Raw genomic sequence first — 25,246 nt, forward strand, 5'->3', positions numbered from 1 at the left:
TAGCAGTGGCAGGAAACCAGAGGACCCGGAGAAAACCCACGAGGTTGGACAGGCAACCCTACTCCCTGTCACGTACAACCCGGGAAGCGAAACCACGGTTTCCTCCCACTGCTAAAGACCCCTACGCGCAAGCGAATAATTGAAATACAATTGACCATGTGTTAGTCCCGAAATTACCTGGTTTCTGTCTAGTGGGCGCTAAACTTCATTTCTCTCATAACTTCGCTCAGAATAAAGTAATTTGACTGAAAAGACCACTCCTTATTAGAACAGCCGTTCTAATGAGCATCCTAAAGTCGGTACACGAGCCGTGCATTCTATGGGAGCCACGGTGGCTAGTTGGTTAAGACGCTGGCTCGCTAGCCTGGAGGTCGGGTGTTCGATCCCTGCATTGGCCGAGAAAGTTCATCTGGATTTTCCGACGTGGTTTCCCCTTGTCAGTGGTGCAGAACGGAGGGCCTGACAAGGACAGCTGTCTAGTCCTTCGGATGATACGAAAAACCGAGGTCCCGTGTATACATTGGAATGCACGTAAAAGATCCCTTGGCAGTTGGAATTCGATATAAGAGTAGGCGATAGTGCCACTGCCCGGGCAAAATTTCCCTCACAGCACACTGTATGGCATATGCCCGTCTTCATTAGCCCAGTATAGGAGCAGAACAGTAGGACGTTAAACCCAATTTCATTTCATTTCATTTCGTGCATTCTATGGTTTCGGGCTGATTCACAACAACAAAATGATGATTAAAATGGACTAAACAGACGTATACGACTGCCATTCAATGGTTTCGGGCTGATTCACAACAACAAAATGATGATTAAAATGGACTAAGCACATGCATACGACTGCCATTCAATTTGGACTGTTCACGTATTTCACCAATCTGATTAAAATAAAGATCTATATTTCGTTTCGGTTTTTATGCTTTCGATGGGGTTAGGGGTCATACATTTGATTAAAGATACATAGTGGGAGATTTTTATAAGGAGTTAGCGATTCTTGCTATAACAGTTCAAAAATAGATGATGAAAAAAGAATATATTGGAAATTTCAGTCAAATTACTTTATTCTGAACATAGTTATCACCAGTGTAAATTTTGACTAGAAATGGGATTGAATTCCATCTTCACCGATTCTTAGTATGGCCGATCGTTTGATTGACAGGCGTTAACTCCACCTACATAATCTCTGTTGTCTTTTGTCTGCTGTCATCATATCCGAATTTGTGTTATACCTTTTTGGATTTTTATAACAAATGGACAAAATGAGTGAGAGGGTAAATTTTCATTCTTACTTGTATTTTGGGTGCCTATTGGGGAAATAAAAATATTTTTATTGATATTATTAAGACAGAAGACCTGCCCGTCTGTATTAGTCATCACACGGTCTCCAGGAATTGTATAATTTGTCATTATCTGTGTTTAGTTTATTGCACTTTAGAGAGTTTAGATGTCATTTGTTATTGTTAAGGCATCGCTCAACAGCGGCCTCGCTTCGTACACTCTATCATTTAGCCTCGATCCGGAAGTATGACGTCAACGTAACGGTTAATCTTCGCTCACGACGCCATTTAAAATTAAATCAGTCAACGAAATCCCGTTTAAATCCAAGCTGAATCCAAGCCATCCGTGGGTCTACAGAGTTGATTTTGTGCTTGTTGTGTAAATAAAGATCTAATTTAAAATTTCTATGACATCTGAAGCCTAAATAAAAACTTTCAATAATCAGATGCTTCTAGAGGGATAGGCCTACCCACAATTCCGTCCACCATATGCCAAGAACTGGCTGTAGCAGATCCTTTCATTGGCTAATCCATCACACCAACTCTTCCAGATCCTAGTGTAGTAAAGAAAAGTAAAACGAAATTTTGAACTATAAAAACGAAACGAAATAGGATCTGTATTTTAACCAGTTTGTCCCCGAACATAATTCATTAGAATCGCGTGTCAGGATGTGTTGCTTTCGAGCGCCATTTGTAATGAAGCGACCCGATTAACGAGTCTAAACATATCCCACGGGGGTATACTACTGGTGTAGACTGGAATAACCAGACGCCAAAGAATGACATTCAATTTGGACGCTTCGCGTATTTCGCCGAACATAACTGTTCAGAAATTATAGTAAAAACAGAAACGATTGAATGTAAATCAGTTTATATACATTCATATTACATTATAATATGCGTTGCGACCCATTTGTGTCTATTTCTAGGCGCCAAAGAATAGCGATTTAGCCATTGAGCATGTTACTTGATAATCAAGAATATGCGGATGGAGTTATCGTCTGTCAATCAATCGATCGTCAATTCTCATAGACGGTGCAGACACAATTGATGCCTATTTCTAGTCCAAACTTCCAATAGTGACAATTCCGTTCAGAACAAAGTAATTCTTTTTTTATCATCTATTTTTGAATTATGATAGCAAGAATGGCCAACTCTTTATAAAACTCTTAACTAATATATCTGTGAGATACCTGGGAATAGTTTTCCTGGGGTGACGCACCCGCGTTTGTATTGTAATATAGACACGTACAACGCATTCCGCACAACACTATATAGAACAAACAATACATCAATACATCACGAGCAACTGCAATCTTTGCATGAACTATATTATAAAGCATTTCATTCACCCGACACTCCAATTTTTAACAATGGGTTTCTGGAAATTACTGCGCCTCTTTTGTGTAAACGTTGGCGGAGCCGAGAGAGGGGCCATTGAAGACATAATTTTTCTGAGAAAAAAATATCAATAACAACTATAACAATACGACTGAGTAATCGGGTTTTCATTTATTTTTTTTCGATAAATGAATAATTTGGCAAGTTAATCTACGCAAAAGCAGACTCATTGATCAAAATCAAATTTGTTTAGAGGCTTCATAAGCTGAATGAAACGATAGTAATTCTATCAAGGATTTCGCGTCTCGCTCCGCTACGTGATACTAATTCTATCAAAGATTTCGTGTCTCGCTCCGCTACGTGATAGTAATTCTATCAAAGATTTCGCGTCTCGCTCCGCAAAGTGATAGTAATTTATCAAAGATTTCGCGTCTCGCTCCGCTACGTGAAACGATCCCTCAACTCCATGCACCCCATGACAATATATTTGCCCCCCTCTGGACCCAAAAGCTGACTCCGCTACTGGGTGGAACGCTATTTTAAGCAAACATTTTTATTTTTATAAACAATATTTTATTCTCAGAAAAGGATTGAGGAACAGGCTAGGTCTATATTACCTCATTAAGGTCTCCTTTGTCACCAAGCACGATTGAAACTTTCTACAAAGAAATATTTGATGATATATCTGAAGATGTGATACGTGATAAAATATTTGTGATTTGCCTTTTTATTTATATTATGTATGTCATGCAGCTTCCTTGATCCTTTGGGTAAGGCGCTAGCTCGCTAGCCTGGAGGTCGGGTGTTCGATCCCTGCATTGGCCGAGAAAGTTCATCCAGATTTTCCGGCGTGGTTCTCCCTTGTCAGTGATGCAGGACGGAGGGGCTGACAAGGAAAGCTGTCTAGTCGTTCGGATGGGACGAAAAACCGAGGTCCCGTGTACACATTGGCGTGCACGTAAAAGATCCCTTGGCAGTTGGAATTCGATATAAGAGTAGGCCGTAGTGCCGCTGTCCGGGCAAAATTTCCCTCATAGCACACTGTATGGCGTATGCCCGTCTTCATTAGCCCAGGTTAGGAGCAGAAAAGTAGGACGTTAAACTCCATTTCATTTCATTTCATTTCATTTCCTTGATCCTTGCCTTTGATATTACTATAGACGATCTATTAATACTGTCAAAAGACCACCGCTCCCCCCCCCTCCCACGCTCTCATTTCTATCATCTATTTACTCTCTTTAGATCATAAGGTCTGTCATTGAGTCAAGTGGCGTGACAAGGAGTAGGATCGCCTGTCTAACCTCGTGGGTTTTCTCCTGCCCACCAGTTTCCTCCTACTACCAAACACTGCCAAAGACATCGTAATAAATTTTAACAGCATGTTAGTCCCGATATGACCTAGTCTGTATCGAGTGGACGTTAAACCGGTCCACCGGTTGCAGAGAGAGAGAGAGAGAGAAATGGGGTTTAACGTCCACTCGACACAAACTAGGTCATTTCGGGACTAACACATGGTTTAATTTTATTTCAATAATTCGCTTGCGCGTAGGGGTCTTTAGCAGTGGGAGGAAACCGGAGGACCCGGAGAAAACCCACGAGGTTGGACAGGCGACCCTACTCCTTGTCACGTACAACCGGGGAATCGAAACCTCGTCAGTTGACTCAATGGCAGACCGTATGATACAGCGCGCGCGTGCTAATCATTCGGCCATCCACCCCCCCCCCCCACCCACTGCCAAAGACACCCAAATAAATTTAAATTTGAACTGCATATTAGTCCCGATATGACCTAGTCTGTATCGAGTGGATGTTAAACCGGTCCACCGGTTGCCTCTCGCCGCTAAAGACTCCTACGCGCAAGCGAATTATTGAAATATCATTGAACCGTATGTTAGTCCCGAAATAACCTAGTTTGTGTCGAGTGCACGTTATCCCCCCCTCTCTCTCCCCCTCTCTCTCTCTCTCTCTCTCTCTCTCTCTCTCTTCACTTGCAATATTATATATTTCTAAATTCAACTCGCAGGATTATATACCAAACACTACTAAGATTTGGATGGAAAATTCGACATTTTAATTACATTTACATATTTGCCTGTAACCCACCGTAGATAGACCATACCTATACTATAAACTATCTCTGTTTGTTGTTTTATAACAATACCCTATTTATATTTCATAGTCACGGACAGATATGTTGTAAATATGCAAATAAAACCGAATAATCAAAATAATGTGTCGCATGACTCGGTTGATAGAATGACACTGTTAACGGGCTTTTAAGTCAAATACCAAGAGTTATCGTTCTTACAAATCAAATACCCATTGAGGGCATTGTGTGTGTACAAGGCGTTCTTGACAACCGATATTTCATTCGGTGTTCAATCGGTTTATCTGACAGATAGGATAAAGCGTGTAGATTGATCGGACACGTTGAGGCATTGGTCTGGTCTATTCAATGTAAACGGTTGTATATCTGGTGAATATGTGTTAAACCGTAAGCTATAACAGGTGGGTCGATGTTTCTATAGATATTAACAGGTATTTTATATAAGCTAAATATATATGTTACATAGGTTAATATTGTTTGTAAATAAAACATACCTGTCACGTTCAGTGTAACTGACAAATCATTAGACGTGTGAGTATATAGTGTAATATCCATTCATTAATTTGTGTTTTTAAAATATAACTGACAAATCATAGTGTAAATTTCATTCATTAATTTGTGTAGTTAAAATATAACTGACAAATCATAGTGTAATTTTCATTCATTAATTTGTGTAGTCAAATCATAGTGTAATTTTCATTCATTAATTTGTGTTTTTAACATATAACTGACAAATCATAGTGTAATTTTCATTCATTAATTTGTGTTTTTAAAATATAATTGATGATCATAAGACAGAGCATATAATGTAATTTTCATTCATTAATTTATGTTTTTAAACAATAACTGACAAATCATAGTGTAAATTTCATTCATTAATTTGTGTAGTTAAAATATAACTGACAAATCATAGTGTAATTTTCATTCATTAATTTGTGTAGTCAAATCATAGTGTAATTTTCATTCATTAATTTGTGTTTTTAACATATAACTGACAAATCATGGTGTAATTTTCATTCATTAATTTGTGTTTTTAAAATATAATTGATGATCATAAGACAGAGCATATAATGTAATTTTCATTCATTAATTTGTGTTTTTAAAATATAACTGACAAATCATAAGACTATACAGCTCACAATTCTATGGAATACACTTACTGCTTATTACTGAGTGACATTACGACTAGGCTTCTCTAGTCATTATCAAGCAATGATATAATATGAAAATATAACAAGACATACATGTACACAAGTTAATGCTGACAAATCATAAGACAGAGCATACAGTGTAATTCTCATTCATTAGTTTATGCGGTTAAAATATGATTGTCTTTGATTGGCATCAAGACGAGAGTATCCTCGTCGAAACGTTGCTTAGTATTAAACTTTAAACTCAGTAATTGTGTATCCATAAAATTGTACCGTGTTAAAATATAATTGTATAGTTTTGGTTAGAAATAATTATAGATTTGAATGAATGATAAAAGGGTAGATAATTAAACAATGCATAATACATGAAATCAAATAAAATACAATGCGATGGGGATATTTTTACACTTCTTCGAATAACAACTGAAAAGGGATTGTTTACGTGCACGTCAGTGTGTACTGCGTGAAATTTGAGTTTTTGTCCCATCGAAATGACTAGCTACACTTTAACCGAGGACCCGGCTTGATTGAAAAATCCCGACAATTCTTTTCAGTCTAAACCGGACTTTGAAACCGGTATATTCTGAAATGAAATGGGGTTTAGCGTCCTATAGTTAGGCACCGACCAGGTTAAAGAATACCGGTTTACGTCATACAGTGTGCTATGAGGGAAAATGTGCCCGAACAACGCCGCTACGCCCTCTTATTTCGAATTTCAACTCTCACGGGATCTTTTACGTGCTCGCCAATACGTACACGGGATCTCGGTTTTTCGTTCCATCCGAACGACTAGACACTGTCTTAGCACAGAATATTCTAGTAGAAGGTCCCGTGCCCTACCGCTCAACATAGACACAATCCCATTTTGAATATGATCTGTAATATTCCTAGTCATGAGTATGAAAAGGTAATTACAGTTGAAGTCATTTGTCGATACGCCGTATTAAATTACAATATTATTATGTTTGTTGTGATTAATACAGTTCTTATAATACTTATGGCCAAATGGTTAGCCCGTGCGCGTTGACTGAGTCAACTGGCGTGGTTTTGATTCCCCGGTTGTACGTGACAAGGAGTAGGATCGCCTGTCCAACCTCGTGGGGTTTCTCCGGGTCCTCCGGTTTCCTCTCACTGCTAAAGACCCCAACACGCAAGCGAATTATTGAAATAAAATTGAACCATATGTTAGTCCCGAAATGACGTAGTTTGTGTCGAGGGGACGTTAATCTCTCTCTCTCTCTCTCTCTCTCTCTCTCTCTCTCTCTCTCTCTCCCCTCTCTCTCTCTCTTAAAGTGGTAATATATCTAAGCAAGCCATAATAGTTTAACCTCATTTATCAGCTAATTGTTGAATATGCTGATTAATTTAGGAATGCTAACAGTTTAAAGGGACATTATGTAAGATTTAGATAAAAAAAAAGATGGCCATTATCGCTATAATATTTCAAAAATAGATAATACAAAATGGATATATTGAAAAATTTGATTCAAATTACTTTATTTTGAGCAAAGATATCTACGGTTATAATATTGACAAGATATGTGCTTTGTTCGTAACTACCGTACTGGTCAATCAAGTCTTAGCCTCGCTTCTCCATTTTTAAATTAAATCATTAAATGGCCAAATCGTTCTAATCTACTTAAAATCGGACCCATCCGATGACATCAAGAATTTATTATGGTCTTGTCATTTGAATATTATGGTCTAAATAATAATTTATATAACATATCAGGCCTAAAGAACGACCTGCAATAGGCATATTTAGCTCTTACATATTGCCTGTTTAAAGGAGCTTAATCGGTAATATTTGAGACCTAGAAATTGACACAAGTGAGTCGCAACGCAAATAATAATGTAATATGTGGTCACCGTTTGACATGACTTATGAAATATGTCTAGTCTCGTCCTTCGAGTCCCTTGTTACAAATGGTGCTAAAACTCATTTTGGGTTCGTGTACCAATGGTTAAATATTTATTTTGTCTTAAATATTGGATATCAGAAGCCGATCTTTTCCCGGTAAGATCACAAAATCAATGTTGATTTAAATTGACAAATGATTTGTGTTTTCAATGTCGAAGACTGTGGATGATATTGAGTAAGAGACTTTAAGACTTATTTTTTTAAGACTTACTTTGAGACCTATTTCTTTAAACGGCTTGCCTTTACAGTTAGATTAGAGACTTAGCTACTTTGAGCTCCAGTACTTGCAATATTCTCCAATAATATCCATTGTTTATCTCTCCGTAATGTCCCTTATTGTAAATAATCGTTATTTTTATAGCCTATCAATTTATATAATTAGGGATTTATTTAAGAAATGCGGAGGTTACCGGTCATATGGCTCAATACGTTCGTAGGTGACCATGATATAGTATGGTTTAACTCAATAGCGATATTGTTATTAGTTCTTACTGTATTATGGTCATCTACATTTCTCAAGAGAGAGAGAGAGAGAGAGAGAGAGAGAGAGAGAGAGAGAGATTGGGTTTAACGTCCACTCGACACAAACTAGGTAATTTTGGGACTAACATGGTTTAATTTTATTTCAATAATTCGCTTGCGCGTAGGGGTCTTTAGCAGTGGGAGGAAACCGGAGGACCCGGAAAAAACCCACGAGCTTTAACAGGCGGCACTACTCCTTGTCACGTACAACCGGGGATTCGAAACCACGCCAGTTGACTCAATGACAGGCCTTATGATACAGCGCGCACGTGCTAACCATTCGGCCATCCAACCCCACGCAAGACTGAACGTATCGCCACTTTATGAATTAATAACAATACGCTACTTTAAGGTAATGCACCCTCGCGGGTATTTATTTCTGATAAGCAGCGTTTATTATCAGGTTAAATATACCATACACAATATCTCCTTAATCTCCAAACAAAAACGTTTTTAGTCATCTAATCACCTGTAGATTAATCAACCAAAGAACTTTGTACTAGAGATTATAAACACCTATTCAGAAAACCGCTTAAATTGCTTATATACCATACATATATACGCTCTTTTTCCCTCGTGAGTTAATACGTTGCTATAGGGCTAAATCTATTTGTTAAGGCCAGCTCAATTTTTGTCAAGGTCGCTGAGTTATAAATAAGGTTAGGACACGTGATTGTTGGCAAGATTGTAGGTTGGGGTTAGGGTAAGCATTGGGGCTAGGTTCAGGGTTAGGGTTGGGATTAGCTTAGCGCTAGCCCTGTTTACATTTCGCGACCTATAACGAAAAATTGAGCTGGCCTTGTCATTTAGCACTAACGTTGCTATAGGCGTATCAAATTATTGTTGTCAGTACCGGATTTAGATAAGGGAGGCCATATAGTCTATTCTACTTATGAACACGCCTCACGAGAGTGGGGTGGAGCCAGTGCGCCGCCCCAGGGCCCATAAGAGTCGATATAGGGCCCATGAAACGGGCAATTATGCAGGATTTTGTTTTATTGTTCCCTTGAAGCTTATATAAGTATGTTCAAAAGTTTTCGATTTATCGCAATCTGCTAGTGTTGGAAAAGAAGGGGGGGGGGGCAGAAAAAGTTCCCGCCCCAGCACATTTTTTTCCTCTCAAGGGCCCTGCTTATGAAGCCCCTCCCTCACAATCCTTCACCCTCGCGACTTTTAGAAAAGCTCTGGATGACGATATATTTTCAAGACTACAATGTGTATGTGAGAAATGCTTCTTATATCAGTGTCAAAAATAGTATACACCTTGGCAACAGGAACCCTAGATCTTGAGACCTGTTAAGCCTATTGGTAAATCCAGCACTGGTTGTTGGGAGTAATATAGATAGGTTTAAACTATGAAGTGGGGTTGGGTGGCCGAATGGTTACCGCGTGCGCGCTGCATCATAATGTCTGGCATTGAGTCAGCTGGCGTGATTTCGATTCCCCCGCTTGTACGTGAAAAGGAGTAATGTCGACTGATCAACCTCGTGAGTTTTCTTCGGGTCCTCCGCCTCCCCCCACTGCTAAAGACCCCTACGCGCAAGCGAGTTATTGAAATAAAATTGAACCATATGTTAGTCCCGAAATGACCTAGTTTGTGTCGAGTGGACGTTAAACCCCATTTCTCTTTCTCTCTTTAAACTATGATATACCTACATGATATATATATCTAAATCCGGAAGTTGGTTAGTATATATACGGAAGTTGGTTAGTAAATATGTAGATATATTTGAAGTATATGACGTGTGAGTGTTGTGAGAATTTGTTTGTAAATATGACAACTATTTGATATACCACGAACAGGTAAGGAAATCGTGCTTTCACCCCAGTTATAGTTGAATGGGTTTTTTTTTATCATGGAATTATAGCAGAGGCTTAAAGATACATCATGGGAGATTAGATAAAAAGCTGACAGTTCTCACTATAATAGTTAAAAACTAGATAATGCAAAGGGAATTTGCTGAAAATTTCTGTCAAATTGATCCACTCAGAACCGAGAATTTAGCGATTGAATTTTCGGCCTAGCCTCGATCATCATTACTAATGTCGGTACCATAAAAAACATAGTTTCAATTATCCAATTCCTCATTAAATCACGAATGAAAGTTGAGCAGCCAATCGGGTCCTAATCAAGTAAATATCGCAGGCTAGCGATGGCATCGAGGGTTGATTATGGTCGGGATGAGTTAATTAAGTTAATTCTTGCATTAACAGTCTTCATTAGCCTAGTCGGTGCAGACCAGTGGGCCTTTAAACCCCATTTCATTTTAGCTTTAACAGTTCAAAAATTGATAACATGATTATAATATAGCCTGAAAAATGATATTGAATATTTCACTTTATTTACTTTATTATGAGGGAAGTTATGAGTGTTTGAAGTTTTGGCAAGATAGTCACGATTGTCAAGTTAAATTGCTACGATAATAAACAAAGTCTCGATTATCCAGTTTAACGTTAAATTATTATAAGTTGCGAATGTCTTAATCCATATGATGGGTTTCCAATGGTCTATGGTCTAGAGAGTTGGTTATGGGCTTGTCTAAATAATAATTTGAAGCCAAAAATAAAGTCCAGCAAGGCAGATTTATCTCTTGCATAATGTCTCTTTAAATGAAATGGGGTTTAACGTCCTAATTTTCTGCTCCGACTGGAAATTTTGCCCGTACATTGGCGTAACTGCCTACTCTATCAAGGGTTGTTATACGTACACGCCAATGTATACACGGGACCTCGGTTTTTCGTTCCATCCGAATGACTATACGTTTTCCTTGCCAGGCCGGAAAACCCCGATGAACTGTCTTAGCCCACACGACCTCCAGGTTAGCGAGCCAACGTCTTTCTCGTAGAGCCACCGCGGCCCCACCCTCTTTAAATGGATAATTAACCACCTCTAAATTGAACCAAGCAAGACTTGTTTATAACCCCTTAACAATTCAACAGTGTATGTCATAAAAAAAAATGTGAGTTACTAGGTGTTGCCTTTTGACGGGAGAATTCAGCCGTGTATGTCATAAAAAAATCGAAACAAGCTAGAACTGTTGAATCTCCTTATAAAGAAGTTAATAGATTTAAATCTTAACAAATCAGCAGCACATGTCATAAAAAATTAATGTTTGATATATCTATACAGTTGATAGCTATAACACCCCTTCACTACCAATTATCGCCAATGTGTTAATGCGCTTATCTTTTAAAGCGTATTTATACAAAATGGCCGATTTATAGGTGAAAGAACAGATCCATCAAATTACGCACGAGACTGTGATGTCAGATATACCTTGGAGGTCCTAATAGCCTGTGTATAGAAACCGACTAATTAATCAATATTCTGTTAATAGATCATCTTGTCAGATCTGATTGATTTTTCTTTCACCTGCCATGATTTTGTTGTTCTTCTAAAGTTACGATAGTAATTCAGAAGATTCCTGAAATAAACCGTAATTTCTTTACATTTGTTATTCGCGTGACAAGTTTGCTTTGATACTTGATGTAGCGTTATATGATTAGTGCTAAATGATAAGGCCAGCTCAATTTTTCGTCATAGTAAACTGGGGTAGCGCTAATCCCAACCCTAACCCTAACCCTAAACCTAGCCCCAATGCTTACCCTAACCCTAACCTACAATTTCGCCAACAATCACGTGCCGTAACCTTATTTACATCTCGGCGACCTTGACAATAATTGAGCTGGCCTTAACAAATAGATTTAGCCAGCCTATAACATTTATCAAGGCGCTATTATGGAGAAATAGAGAGAGAGAGAGGTGGGGGTAATACCAAACGGACACAGCCCATGTCATTTCGGGACTAACATATGATTCAATTTTTATTTCACGAATTCGCTTCCGCGTTCGGAATCCGGAGAAAACTCACGAGGTTGGACCGGCGACCCTACCCCATGTCATGTAAGGCCTACAAGCTGGGAATCAAAACCATGCCACTAATTGGACTGAATGACAGACCTTTTGACGAAAAATCTAAGAGGTTTAGCGGTGTAAACATTGGCGACTAAGACAGGGAAACACAATGATTACGTCACAGAGATTACCAAGAAATATTTATAATATGAATTATTCAACGAACTAACTAGAGTGATTATAAAATCATAATAAACGTATGTTTTGTAATAATACGATCGCTTATTAGTTAGGCCAAATCAATTTGATTTTCTGTTCTTTGGGAACTCCTGTAAAAATTGTCCTTGTTATTTCTTCAGGAAAAGAGAGAGAGAGAGAGAGAGAGAGAGAGAGAGAGAGAGAGAGAGAGAGGTTTAACGTCCACTCGACACAAACTAGGTCATCTCGGGACTAGCATATGGTTTAATTTTATTTCAATAATTCGCTTACGCGTAGGGGTGTTTAGCAGTGGGAGGAAACCGGAGGACCTTGAGAAAACCCACGAGGTTGGACAGACGACCCTACTCCTTGTTAGCACGTGCTAACCTTTCGGCCATCCAACCCCTTTCTTCGGGAAAAGACTTATTTAGTTCAAAGGATTTAGTTCCAAATTTTTAAGTTTAGAAATTTTAAATGAAATATATTTCACGTGATTTAAATGGCTATTTAATTATCAAGAACACGAAGACCCGAAAATCAAATTGGTATGGCCTTATAATAATAAACACTTTTATAGACCAAAAACCTTAAAAAGTTACTTGTAGAAAATCGTCCATTTCTCTGCTACCGTACAAGTTAGAAACCATTTGTTGATATCTGTATGATCGTATGGGTTCATTCTATTTGTAAATCAAATTGGTCTGGCCTTAGGTTTAGCACGTAACAATAGGCAATTGAATTTAATTAGGCTACACAATAAGCCAGCTTTTGTACTACTGTAAAATAATGCAAGCTAATCGTACATGGGTTAACCGTTCTGCGTGGATAATCGCAGAAATTATTATATCATTATTGTGTGGAAGGGGAGCTGCGGTGGCTCAGCGTGTAGGAAGTTTGATCGCTTGCCTGGGAGTCTCGGGTTTGCTCCTTGTGTTGACCAAGAAAGTTCCACGGGATTTCCCGACTTGGTTTTCCCTTGTCGGTGGTGCAGGACGGAGGGTCTGACGAGAACAGCTCTCTAGTCGTTCGGGTGGTACCAAAAACCGAGGTCGCGTGTACACATCGGCGTGTACGTAAAAGATCCCTTGGTTGTTGGTATTCGAAATGAAATGAAATGGGGTTTAACGTTCTACTGTTCTGCTCCTAAACTGGGCTAATGAAGACGGGCATACGCCATACAGTGGTGCTATGAGGGAAATTTTGCCCGGACAGTGGCACTACGGCCTACTCTTATATCGAATTCCAACTGCCAAGAGTGGTTTGCACATGTCAGTGGTGCAGGACGCAGGGCCTGGTAAGGAGAAAAGTAGGACGTTAGCTCATAGTGACACCAGTCAGCGTTAAACATCCATTTTATTTCATTTTATTTAAAGATCGATAAATTATTAACTGGTGTAAGAAAATAGGCTATAACATATTATATACACAGTTAACAATATTTATTATCTTCGCTTATACATAAAATAATAGCATAGACTACTTGATTTCACTATGTTATGTTTAAAGTGGCATTCGTCGATATAAATCAGAATAATCTGTTATCAATAATCAATCAGTCATCGATTTACTAATTGTTGAATATTCATAACAATTTAGAAATTCTAGCAGATTAAGTCATGTTACTAAGCGGGGGGGGGGGGGGTTAACGCGTGCGCATTATATCATAAGGTCTGCCATTGAGTCAAGTGGCATGGTTTCCAGTCTCGCTTGTACGTGACAAGGAGTAGGGTCGCCTGTTCAATCTCGTGGGCTTTCTCTGGCTCATCCTACTGCTAAAGACAACTGGCAGTTGGGAATTCGATATAAGAGTACACCATAGTGCCGCCGCCCGGGCAAAATTTCCCTCACAGCACACTGTATGGCGTATGTCCGTCTTCATTAGCCCAGTCGGAGCAGAACAGTAGGACGCTAAGCCCAATATTCATTTCATTTCTTGTATAATGTATGTTTAAATATTTTGACTACTATATAAATCTTGTAACTGTCAAGGGTTATTTTACGTGCACGCTAAAGTGTACACGAGGTGTCGGTCTTTCGTCCCACCCGAATGACTATACGTTGTTCCTAGCCAAGCCCAACAACAGTGCTACTTTAAATATTTTACCATGTCCAGAGTATATAAATCTACTATCTATATACAATCTCTCCATGTCAAGTGTTATGTCAATATAAAGAATAACGCGGAGGTATATTGATCATACGAAGCTTAAGCTGTCTGTCTACAATTAACTCCCCTAGAGAACAGACATGAAGCTAGTTGACCGACATTTTAATTCCTCCAAAATATGAGTATACTTCGAGAATATCGCAAAGTATTCATTCTACTTCCATTTAATAAAATGTACAATGTTTATTTAGTCGTTATGTGTATGAAAAGATGTAACGTGGATTAGAGCCGTATTACAAAATAGTATACTTATATTTGAATATGGTGGCCATTCAAGGCAGAAATCTATTCTCATAGAAGAGAGTTCTCTGTGTGGATAAGTGCTATGTCAATATAAGTAATAAGATGGCGACCTTTACTCCACCACAAATGTCAACTTGATATTCCAAAACTGCTTTAATTTATTTATATTTTTTTAATGAAATGAAATGGGATTAAACGTCCTACTATTCTGCCCTGATTGGGGTAATGAAGACGGGCATATGCCATTAAGTGTGCCATGAGGGGAATTGTGCTCGGACAATAGCGCTACGGCTTACTCTTATATCGAATACCAACTGTCAAGGGTTCTTGTACGTCAATGTGTACATGGGACCTCAGCTTTTCGTACTATCCGAACGACTTGCCAGGCTCTCCGACCTACACCACTGACAAGGGGAAACCACACCGGAAAATCCCAATGAACTTTCTTGGCAAACACAGGGATCGAACACGGGACCTGCAGGTTAACGAGCCAACGTCTTTCTCACTTAGCCACCGTGCCCCCCCCCCCCCCCACACAGTCAACACAGGGATCAAACACCCGACCTCCAGGTTAGCGAGCCAACGTCTTTCTCACTTGGCCACCGTGGCTCCCCCCCCCCCCCACAGAGTCAACACGGGGATCGAACACCGGACCACCAGGTTAACTAGCCAACGTCTTTCTCACTTAGCCACCGTGGCCCCTTTTTATTTTTTTTAATATAATTTTGTTATTCAAGCAGTAAAGGTATGTGTTTTCAAGGGAAACTATGTCGATATGAAACTCACAAAGTCAAGACACGAATGAAATGGAATGGGGTTTAGCGTACTACTTTTCCTCACCAACCGGGCATATATGCGATGCAGAGTATGCTTACAATGGGTGAAAGTTTGCACAGCAGTGGCGTTTCACCGAATTACAACTGCCAAGGGTTCTTTAACTTGCACACCAACGTGTACACTAGACGTTGGCTTTTCGTCCGCCGGATGGACTAAACTCTGCAGAGAAACTATCATGTTATGGGGGGGGGGGGCTGAATGGTTAGCACGGGCGCGCTGTATCAAAAGGTCTGTCCTTGAGTCAACTGGCGTGGTTCCGAATCCCCGGTTGTACGTGACAAGAATTAGGGTCGCCTATCGAACCCCGTGGGTTATCTCCGGGTCCTCCGGTTTTCTCCCATTGCTAAAAAATTATGTGAATAATTGAAATAAAATTAAACCTTATGTTAGTCCCGAAGTGGCCTAGTTAGTGTCGAGTGGACGTTAAACTCCATTTCTCTCTCTGTCATTTTATGCTCATCACGAGACGTTAAACCCCATTCCCGTCCTTTCCTTATATTCATCCATTCCTGAGTTCACATTTTACTTAGAGTGTAATTGCAGATCTTTGTTCTAGATTCAAATGTTATATAAATTATTATTACATTTATTCACATGATAAGCCTATAATCAACTCGCTAGACCATCGGATTGCTTGGATATTGAATAGATTAGAACGTTCTCGCCATCTTAGAATTGGACGATAAAATCGATAATCGAGACTTTATTTATTATCGCAGAAATGACACATGACAATCGAGACTATCTTGTCAAAACTTCAAACACTGACACTTTGGCTCATATTAGGTAATTTGACTGAAATTTTCAATATATTCATTTTATCATTAAATCAATAAATGGCGCGGATGTTCTTATCCATTCATTATCATTACCATCCGATGGTGGAGAAAGTTGATTATGAGCTAGTGCAAATAAATGTCTAAATAATACAAATATTGAAGCCCAATAAATTCTCGGATTATCCACTGCCCACGTTTTTCTTTCCGTGGTTTTTAACTCAGAAACTGTTGCCCCATCCAGTTTATCAACATATACATGATCGCTCACTAACGCTGGGAGATTAGGCAATCGTCGCGTGCTACCTTTGACGTCACTCGAGCCGGCATCACTAATCGTCGGCTTGCCGGTTAGGGTAACCCTTACATGTTTTGCGCTGTGTGCACTCCATGGGTGTTTTTCTGGGAATCCAGTGTTTTTCTAGTAAGATTGGATGTTTCTACTTTCCATATATATACCAAAATTGCCATACTTTTATTGGAAATAACCACCCGATAAATACTTTTCTGGGAAAGTATCTTTAATCTCTACAATATTCTTTCTATGTTTTACAGATGTAATGGAAGTTGATTGTTGAACAGATCTGACCAACCATGTTGGAGCTGGACGAGAATGCCTGGGGGCACATGCACCAGGCGGCTTATAGAGGTTTTCTTAAATCATTGAAAAGATTCGTGGAGGAAGATAGTTCTGCTTTGGAATCGGAAACCAACGATGACTTACGGGCTACGCCTTTCCTTTTAGCCGTTGCTAGTGGCAATCTTGAAACTGTCGAGTGTCTTCTAGAACTTGGCGCTAAGATCGAAGCTATAAATAATCAAAATCATGGCGCGGTGGAGATATGCGCTCTAAAAGGATACACTGAGTTATTAGTATATTTTTTAAATAAAGAAGACGAAAAATTACCCGTGTGGAAGAAGCTTATACAATTTCTTGGTTCTGATTTGGAGGAGGAGGCCGAGGCATGTGGCAAATCTCTCCAACAGTTAACTGATCCTTCCGGTAGCCATTACAAAAAGCATCGTGAACAACTTTACAATAATGGCGTCGTTCCAGCCATTATTAAAATGGTGGGATCCACGATAGCAGATCATGTCAAGGGACCAACCATTACGTGTCTTATCAATATCTTAGAATCAGACGACGTACAGGATCAGTTCGTAAACAGCGGAGGAATACAAACATTTGTTAAACAGTTAAAATCCACGAATGAAACAGTAGTACGACTAGTCGCCATGGTACTGGAAAAGCTCACAGCAAAACACACCGACTTGGTGGTCAAGCATCAAGCAGTGCCCGTTCTTCACAAAGTCATTCAAACAATTAAAACCACTGAAGTTCTAGTACCCGTGTTAAAAACATTATCAAATATCGCCAAAGGAAACCCTGTTAATCAAAAATCAATCGGAACTACACCGGGATTTTTCGATCATCTCGTGCAGCTAGCGAGAGACAACACAGATGCGCCATTATTGGTGGGTCTGACAGAAGCAGTTGATAATATTGTTCGGGATGAACGAAGTAATCAGAATGCATTTATCGGCGTCGATGGCACTGAAATTCTGATGGAAGCTTTAGTACGCCATGCCCGAAGTAAAGATGTACTGTTGAACACTGTAAGCGCTATACATTCTCTAGCTGAGAATAATTTAGCTGCGCAGGACCACCTGTCTGACCAAGGTGTACAGAAACAGCTCATGAATATGTTGAAGAAAAGTCGAGCTGATGAATTACAAGTAGGTTGATTGAGTTCTATGTTTATCGCGGATTGTACGTACCCTTTCTGGCGCGTGTCCAAATGGCGATCATGGATGGGGGCACATTTTTCTTCCACATTCATCGAAATAACCTCAAACAAACAAATGTGCGAAACATTACTGCCATTTTGGTCCCACTCCAGTCCATCTAATTAACAGAAACTTTTATATTTGCATTTGGGGAGGTTGGATGTCCGAATGTGTAGCACGCGCTGCATCATAGGGTATGTCATTGAGTCAACTGGCGTGGTTTCCATTTTTTTTTTCATTTTTATATTGGGAGGTGGTGGATGGGGGGCTGGTCGAATGGTTTAAATCATCCGCGTTAAATCACAAGGTCTGTCGTTGAGTCAACTGGCGCGGTATCAACTCCCCGGGTTGTACGTGACAAGGAGTAGCCTTGCCTGTCCAACCGCGTGGGTTTTCTCCGGGTCCTCCGGTTTCCTCCCACTGCTAAAGACCCCTACGCTCAAGCGAATAATTGAAATGAAATTGAACCATATGTTAGTCCCCAAATGGCCTATTTTGTGTCGAGTGGACGTTAAACCCCATTTCTCTCTATATATATATTTGCATTTTGCAGTCTTGCATATCCACTGGGATGGTACCTAATCATCTAATGTATGTAACTTTACTTGTTCTAGGAAAAGACCGGTATGGCTCTCTGGGCATTGGCAGGTGATGACGTGGACAAACAAAGAAAAATGGCGGAAGGAATTGGTGTGACCAATCTGATAGAATTTCTCAACTCACAAAGAGAGAATCTTCATTACATCAGTTCAGAAGGACTATCTGTTCTGTCACAGGGACCGTTGAGTCAGTACGACGAAATAAGAAAGGCGAACGGAATTCAGCCGTTGATACGCTTATTAAATTCGGACAAGGACTTTGACCATATTATACTCAGTGTTGTTCGAACGTTACGATATTTAAGTGTTGGTATAGGTAACGTACCTTTCCAAGCGAATCAAGAAGCCATAGATAAATATGGCGGCATAGCAAAGCTCTTACAGTTAATGGTTTATGGTAAAGACGAGATGATTAAAGTTGAAGCAGCCTTGACGTTAGGCCATGTAGCCCTGGGTAAGTGACAGGGAACATTGTAGCTCTGGCTAAGTCCTTAATTTAAAAGGGTAAGTGACAGAGAGCAGTGTAGTTCTGGGTAAGTCCTTTTATGAGCCTTAACATTAGACTATGTAGCTCTGGGTAAGTCCTTTTATGAGCCTTAACATTAGACCATGTAGCTCTGGGTAAGTCCTTTTATGAGCCTTAACATTAGGCCATGGCCATGTAGTTCTGGGTAAGTCCTTTTATGAGTCTTATTATTAGACCATGTAGCTTAACATTAGGCCGTATAATCCCGTGACGAAGTTACGTTTCGGATATTGAAATGATTCACGTCCCGCCCTTCCGGTTTTGCGTCCAGAGCATAGAGCATAAAGCGTACAATATATCTTTATGACAATGAGTAAAGTTGAAGTAGCCTTAACGTTAATTCATGTAGCACTGGGTTAAGTCCTTTTATTATCTCCCACGGAAGTTAAGTTAGAAATGAAATGGGGTTTAACGCCTTACTGTTCTCCCCAAACTGGACTAATAAAGACGAACAGTGGTGCTACGGCCTACTTTTGTTTTTTATCGAAATGGGGTTTAACGTACTACTTTGCTGCACTGACTGTTCTAATGAAGACGAGCATACGCCATACAGGGCCTCAGTTTTTCATCCTATCCAGACGACTAGACAGCTCTCCTTGTCAGGAGAACTGCCCTACACCACTGACAAGGGGGAAATGAAATGGAGTTTAATGTCCTACTGTTCTGTTCCGAACTGGGCTAATGAAGACGAGCATACGTCATACAGTGTGCTATGAGAGAAATGTAGCCTGGGCAGTGGCACTATCGCCTACGTTTATATCGAATTCCAACTGCCAAGGGATCTTTTACGTACACGCCAATACATACACGGGACCTTTTACGTACACGCCAATATATACACGGGACCTTTTACGTACACGCCAATATATACACGGGACCTTTTACCTTTTAGAATATGCCTCTGATCTTTTATTTCAGGACGAGACAATATATTAAATAAAATCCACGCTACCAATGATTTTAGTTATATACGTATTTTAAAGATGATGTATGCCAAGGAGGATATGGTTCGATTATTAGCTGGTTCAGCATTAGCAACATTTGCTTATAATAATATCAGTCAACAGAAAGAGATATCGGAGCAAGGGGGTGTCAGGTTTAACTGTTTTGTACCATTTTTAAGATCTACAGATGAATTTTATCGTTGTAATGCAGCGTTTCAGGTAAATATTACCATACAATATAGAACTATTCAAAATATTAATTTTCCGACGTGGTGCAGGACGGAGGTCCTAACAAGGACAGCTGTCTAGTCGTTCGGATGGACCGAGGACCCGTGTATACATTGGCGTGCACGTAAAATATCCCTTTGCAGTTGGAATTTGATATAAGAGTAGGCCATAGTGTCGCTGCGTGGGCAAAATTGCCCTCATAGCACACTGTATGGCATATACCCGTCTTCATTAGCCCAGTCGGGACAGAAGAGGAGGACTTTAAACCCCATCAATTCATTTCATTCCATTGCATTTCAAAATATTAACATACTATATACAATTATATAGGAACAATTACCATGCTATGTACAATTAGATAGAAACAATTGCCATTCTATGAACAATTAGATAGAATATATTACCATGCTGTAAACAACAATTAGAGCCCAACCTAGTGGGTCTTCTCCGTATCCTCCGCCCCCCGCCTCTCCCCCGACTGCTTAAGACTCCGACGCACAAGCGAATTATTGAAATAAAATTCAACCATATGTTAGTACCGAAATGACTTAGTTTGTGTCGAGTGGACGTAAAACCCCATTTCTCTCTCTCCGTATCAATTTTCACAGACAGTTTTAAAAATTATTCTCCCACCCCCCCGACTTTTTTCAGGTCGTGATATTATCATTAATTATACCTGATGAAGAACAAGCTACGTCATCTGCTGTAGGTATAAAACTACTGGTGGAGCTGTTACAAGAATCAAAGTCTGATCATATCCTAGCATTAGCAGCTGATTGTATAGCAAGACTAGCACACACCAGAGCTGGTAAGATTCATTACAACTTTTGCCCTATGCTGGCAGGGGGGGGGGGGGGCGAACTGTTGGTGCGTACGCGCTGTATCATAAGATCATAAGGTCTGTTATTGAGTCAACTGGCGTGGTTTCCATTCCCCGGTTGTACGCGACAAAGAGTAGGCTCGCCCGTCCATCCTCGTGGTTTTTCTCCGGGTCCTCCCCCCTCCACTGCTAAAGACCCATACGCGCAAACGAATTATTGAAATATTATTGAACCGTATGTTAGTCCCGAAATTACCTAGTTTGTCGAGTGAACGTTACCCCCCCCCCCCCTCTGTCTCTCCCAAATTATATCGCCTGTCCAACCTCGTGGGTTTCCTCCCACTGCTAAAGACTCCTACGCGCAACCGTATTTTTGAAATATTGAACCCCATGTTAGTCCCGAAATTACCTAGTTTGTGTTGAGTGGATGTTAAACCCCATTTCCCCATTCATTTTAGAATGGGTACCAGGTTTGGTTTTGAAACATCCGTATAGGGAGGTTTTCGTATTATAGAGCAATGTTTTTTTTTATATTTATAGGTGTACCAGCGGCTATAATAGCTATAAAAGGTGTAGATTATTTGTTTGATCTGTTAGATTCAGCTTCTGTATTAGTTGAAGGTTGTGCTTCTATAGCATTATCTTATTTATCGTACAATCATACAGGTGAAAGGCGGCTTTTATACAGGTAATGTGGCATATTTATCTCCAAATAAGTTTAATCTTGAAATAACTGGCTTCGAAATTAAACATGCATTATGCAAGAGCTAAATCTGCCTATTGCAGGTCTTTCTTTAGTCCTGAAATGTTTTCTAAAGTATTAATTAGACATTAATTAACTGATCCAGGCCTTAACCAACTCTCGGTGGCATCAGATTTCTCCGATATTAAATAGATTAGAATGGTTCAGCGATACTTTGATTTAATCAAATATGGAGGACCGAGACTTAGCTTCGATCAACCAGTAAGGTGGTTGAAATTATTGCACACGTCTGTCAAACCTTCAAAGGCTAATATCTTCGCTTGCAATAGAGTAATTTGAATGAAATTTTCAAATTATTCATTTTACATCAGACTAAAAGAATACATTATATAAATCCTGTTGTTTTTACAGATGTCGAAGTGATCCATACTTGAAGAAAGTTTTAAACAAATATACCAAAAAAAATCACCGTCTATCCGAGGCTTTTATTGAGGGATGGAAACACTCAAAACGTGTCGGTTTACCACCTATACCGTAAGTAATTTATAGATAATTTTATCAATCTAATTCAAATACAGATCTATATTTCGATTCGTTTTTTTATACTTTCGATGACCTACACTGCACTGATTTCGGTCTTTGTTCTTTAAAATTGAGGGGGGGGGGGGTGGCTGAATGGTTAGCACGTGCGCGCTGTATCATAAAGCCTGTCATTGAGTCAACTGGCGTGGTTTCGAATCCCCGGTTGTACGGGACAAGGAGAAGGGTCGCCTGTCCATCCTCGTGGATTTTTTCTGGGTCCTCCGGTTTCCTCCCACTGCTAAAGACCCCTGCGCAAGCAATTTATGGAAATAAAATTGAACCATTTAGTCCCGAAATGACCTAGTTTGTGTCGAGTGGACGTTAAACCCCATTTCTCTCTCTCTCTTTAAAATTGTGGTGGTCGTTGGGTGGGGGTGGGGGGTCTGCCTATGGATAATTTCATATAACTTGTTATGTGGGAGGGAAGAGTTATCCAAAATTGATAACATCATTTGTCTTTTGGATTTCTGTGCGGTGCGGTTCTGCGGCACAGAGACAGCAATTCTAAATTATTAATTTAACAAAATGCATAAAATATAAAATTTATAATTTCAGAGATGACCGAATAAAACGAGTTGAAATTAACGACGATATTCCTTTAGCAGATTCCCCTAACGACACGAGCGGTGTAGACTCTTCTACTACTCATATAGATGAAACGCCATTGACCGACAGATCGGCTAGATCCTCTCGTACAGCATACAGATCCAGTACCTTTCACGATAGTCAATCTTCACTTCCTACAACTTCTAGAACACACAGCAGTATATCCCAACAAGATATGGTTGCTCAAGAAAGTTGACGTTCGCAAACAGAAGAGAAAAACATAAGGGTGATAAATCTAATCTAATGGTTTGATTGGGTCGACAGACTTTCATAAATTCCAGGGGCGGGCGGGTATTTTTGGAAATTGCTGTATCCTAGAGTCATTTTCTAGTATATATGCAGTCTTGAGTCGACGTCTTCTTTCACCCCTCAACTGATCCGCAGTAAATATTCGCAAGGCCAACAAAAACGTTGAGAACTATAGCCTGTAATACAAAAAACTCTTACAGATTATATGTAAAATAATGCCAAAGGCGACAATTAAAAGAGTTATTCTGAGAATAATCTAATCATCAAGACGAATACCGGCAAAGTCCAGCATTTTATATTTAAAACAGGTAGGCATGCGTGCAAGGATCGTGTTTCGTGCCATTATTAAATTCTTATTTCATCTCTAATCGAAGTAATAGAACCGTTCGACACAAACTAGATCATTTCGGGACTAACATAGGTTTCAATTTATTTCAATATTTCGCTTGCGCCTAATAGTCTTTAGCAGTGGGAGGAAATCGACGAACCCGGTGAATACCCGGGAGGTTGGACATGTGGTTCTACCCCCGGTCACTTACTACCTGGGAATCGAAACCTCTCCAATGGACTCAATGACAGACCTTATGATTTAAAGTGCAGACGAGAGAGAGAGAGAGAGAGAGTTTAACGTCCACCCGACACAAATTAGGTAATTTCGGAACTAACACACGGTTCAATTTTATTTCAATAATTCGCTTGCGCGTAGGGGTCTTTAGCACTGGGAGGAAACCGGAGGACCCGGGGAAAACGCACGAGGTTGGACAGGTGACCCTACTCCTTATCACGTACAACCAGGGTTCAAAACCACGCCAGATGACTCAATGACAGGACTTATGATACAGCGCACACGCGTTAGATCATTCGACCAAACAAACGAGATGATAATATATATTAAGAGATTTATTTTTTTCCCACAATGTTTTTAATATCATTATCATCACCATTTTATTATATACATTTTATCATTCATATATACATAGTTTTAGATAACTATTCTAATCAATTTAGTCATTTAGTAATTGAACATTTTAACCAGCAACGTACAATTTTATGGATTCACATTAGTTGATCAGCGTTCCGAGGAGGTTAAACGTTGAAGAAGAAGGGATGGGCTTTAACGTCCACTCGACACAAACTAGGTCATTTTGGGACTAACATATGCTTCAGTTTCATTTCAATAATTCGCTTGCGCGTAGGAATCTTTTGCAGTGGGCGGAAACCCGAGGACCCGGAGAAAACCCACGAGGTTAGACAGGCGACTCTACTCCTTATCACGTACAACCGGGAAATCGAAACCACGCCAGTTGACTCAATGACAGACCTTATGATACAGCGCGCACGTGCTAACCATTCGGCCACCCAACCCCCCTCGTCAAAACGACACCTTATAGTAATAGTTCCAGTAATTGTATATCCATAAAATTGTACATTGTGTATTATAATAAACTCCAAAGATGCTTGCATTAATTTAACCCCGAATTGTATTTATTTTATTATATTAATCTAATCAAAATAATATTATCTATAATCTAATATACCTCTATTAATTTTTGTATACCAGTATTCCACAAATGTTATTAATACCAGTATTTTTGTATACAAACTAACCTGGAATTTGTTTGCATCAAGTTTGTAAATAAAACTCTACCATACATCATGATGTTTTTGTGTAAACTATTTAAATGGCATTTAACAAAGCCCCCGTCAGACAGGGGTAGCGTCCTTACTGTGCCATGTTTGCTTTCCTATCGTTTCTTGCATACGATTTCTTGTTTAGCGTATCTTTGCTTTAGTGTTAC

General features: G+C 39.6%; 1 protein-coding gene across 1 annotated transcript; it reads left to right on the forward strand.

Annotated features, from left to right (window-relative positions):
- The first annotated feature begins 5,039 nt into the window (after positions 1–5,039).
- On the forward strand, positions 5,040–25,104 carry LOC126815875 (ankyrin and armadillo repeat-containing protein). Its single transcript, XM_050541886.2, has 8 exons — positions 5,040–5,132; positions 16,958–18,139; positions 18,805–19,243; positions 20,234–20,478; positions 21,139–21,295; positions 21,848–21,995; positions 22,422–22,544; positions 23,148–25,104. Exons 2-8 carry the CDS (start codon positions 16,997–16,999, stop codon positions 23,392–23,394), a joined length of 2,502 nt encoding a protein of 833 aa, XP_050397843.2. The 5' UTR covers positions 5,040–5,132; positions 16,958–16,996; the 3' UTR covers positions 23,395–25,104.
- The last annotated feature ends 142 nt before the right edge of the window (positions 25,105–25,246 follow it).

This window comes from Patella vulgata, chromosome 3, assembly GCF_932274485.2.
Source record: "Patella vulgata chromosome 3, xgPatVulg1.2, whole genome shotgun sequence".
Lineage (NCBI taxonomy): Eukaryota > Metazoa > Mollusca > Gastropoda > Patellidae > Patella > Patella vulgata.

Coding starts and splice junctions, on each gene's coding strand:
- LOC126815875 (XM_050541886.2), top strand. CDS start 16,997: ATGTTGGAGCTGGACGAGAATGCCTGGGGGCACATGCACCAGGCGGCT. Junction 18,140..18,804: donor GTCGAGCTGATGAATTACAA/GTAGGTTGATTG, acceptor TACTTGTTCTAG/GAAAAGACCGGTATGGCTCT. Junction 22,545..23,147: donor GTCGGTTTACCACCTATACC/GTAAGTAATTTA, acceptor TTATAATTTCAG/AGATGACCGAATAAAACGAG.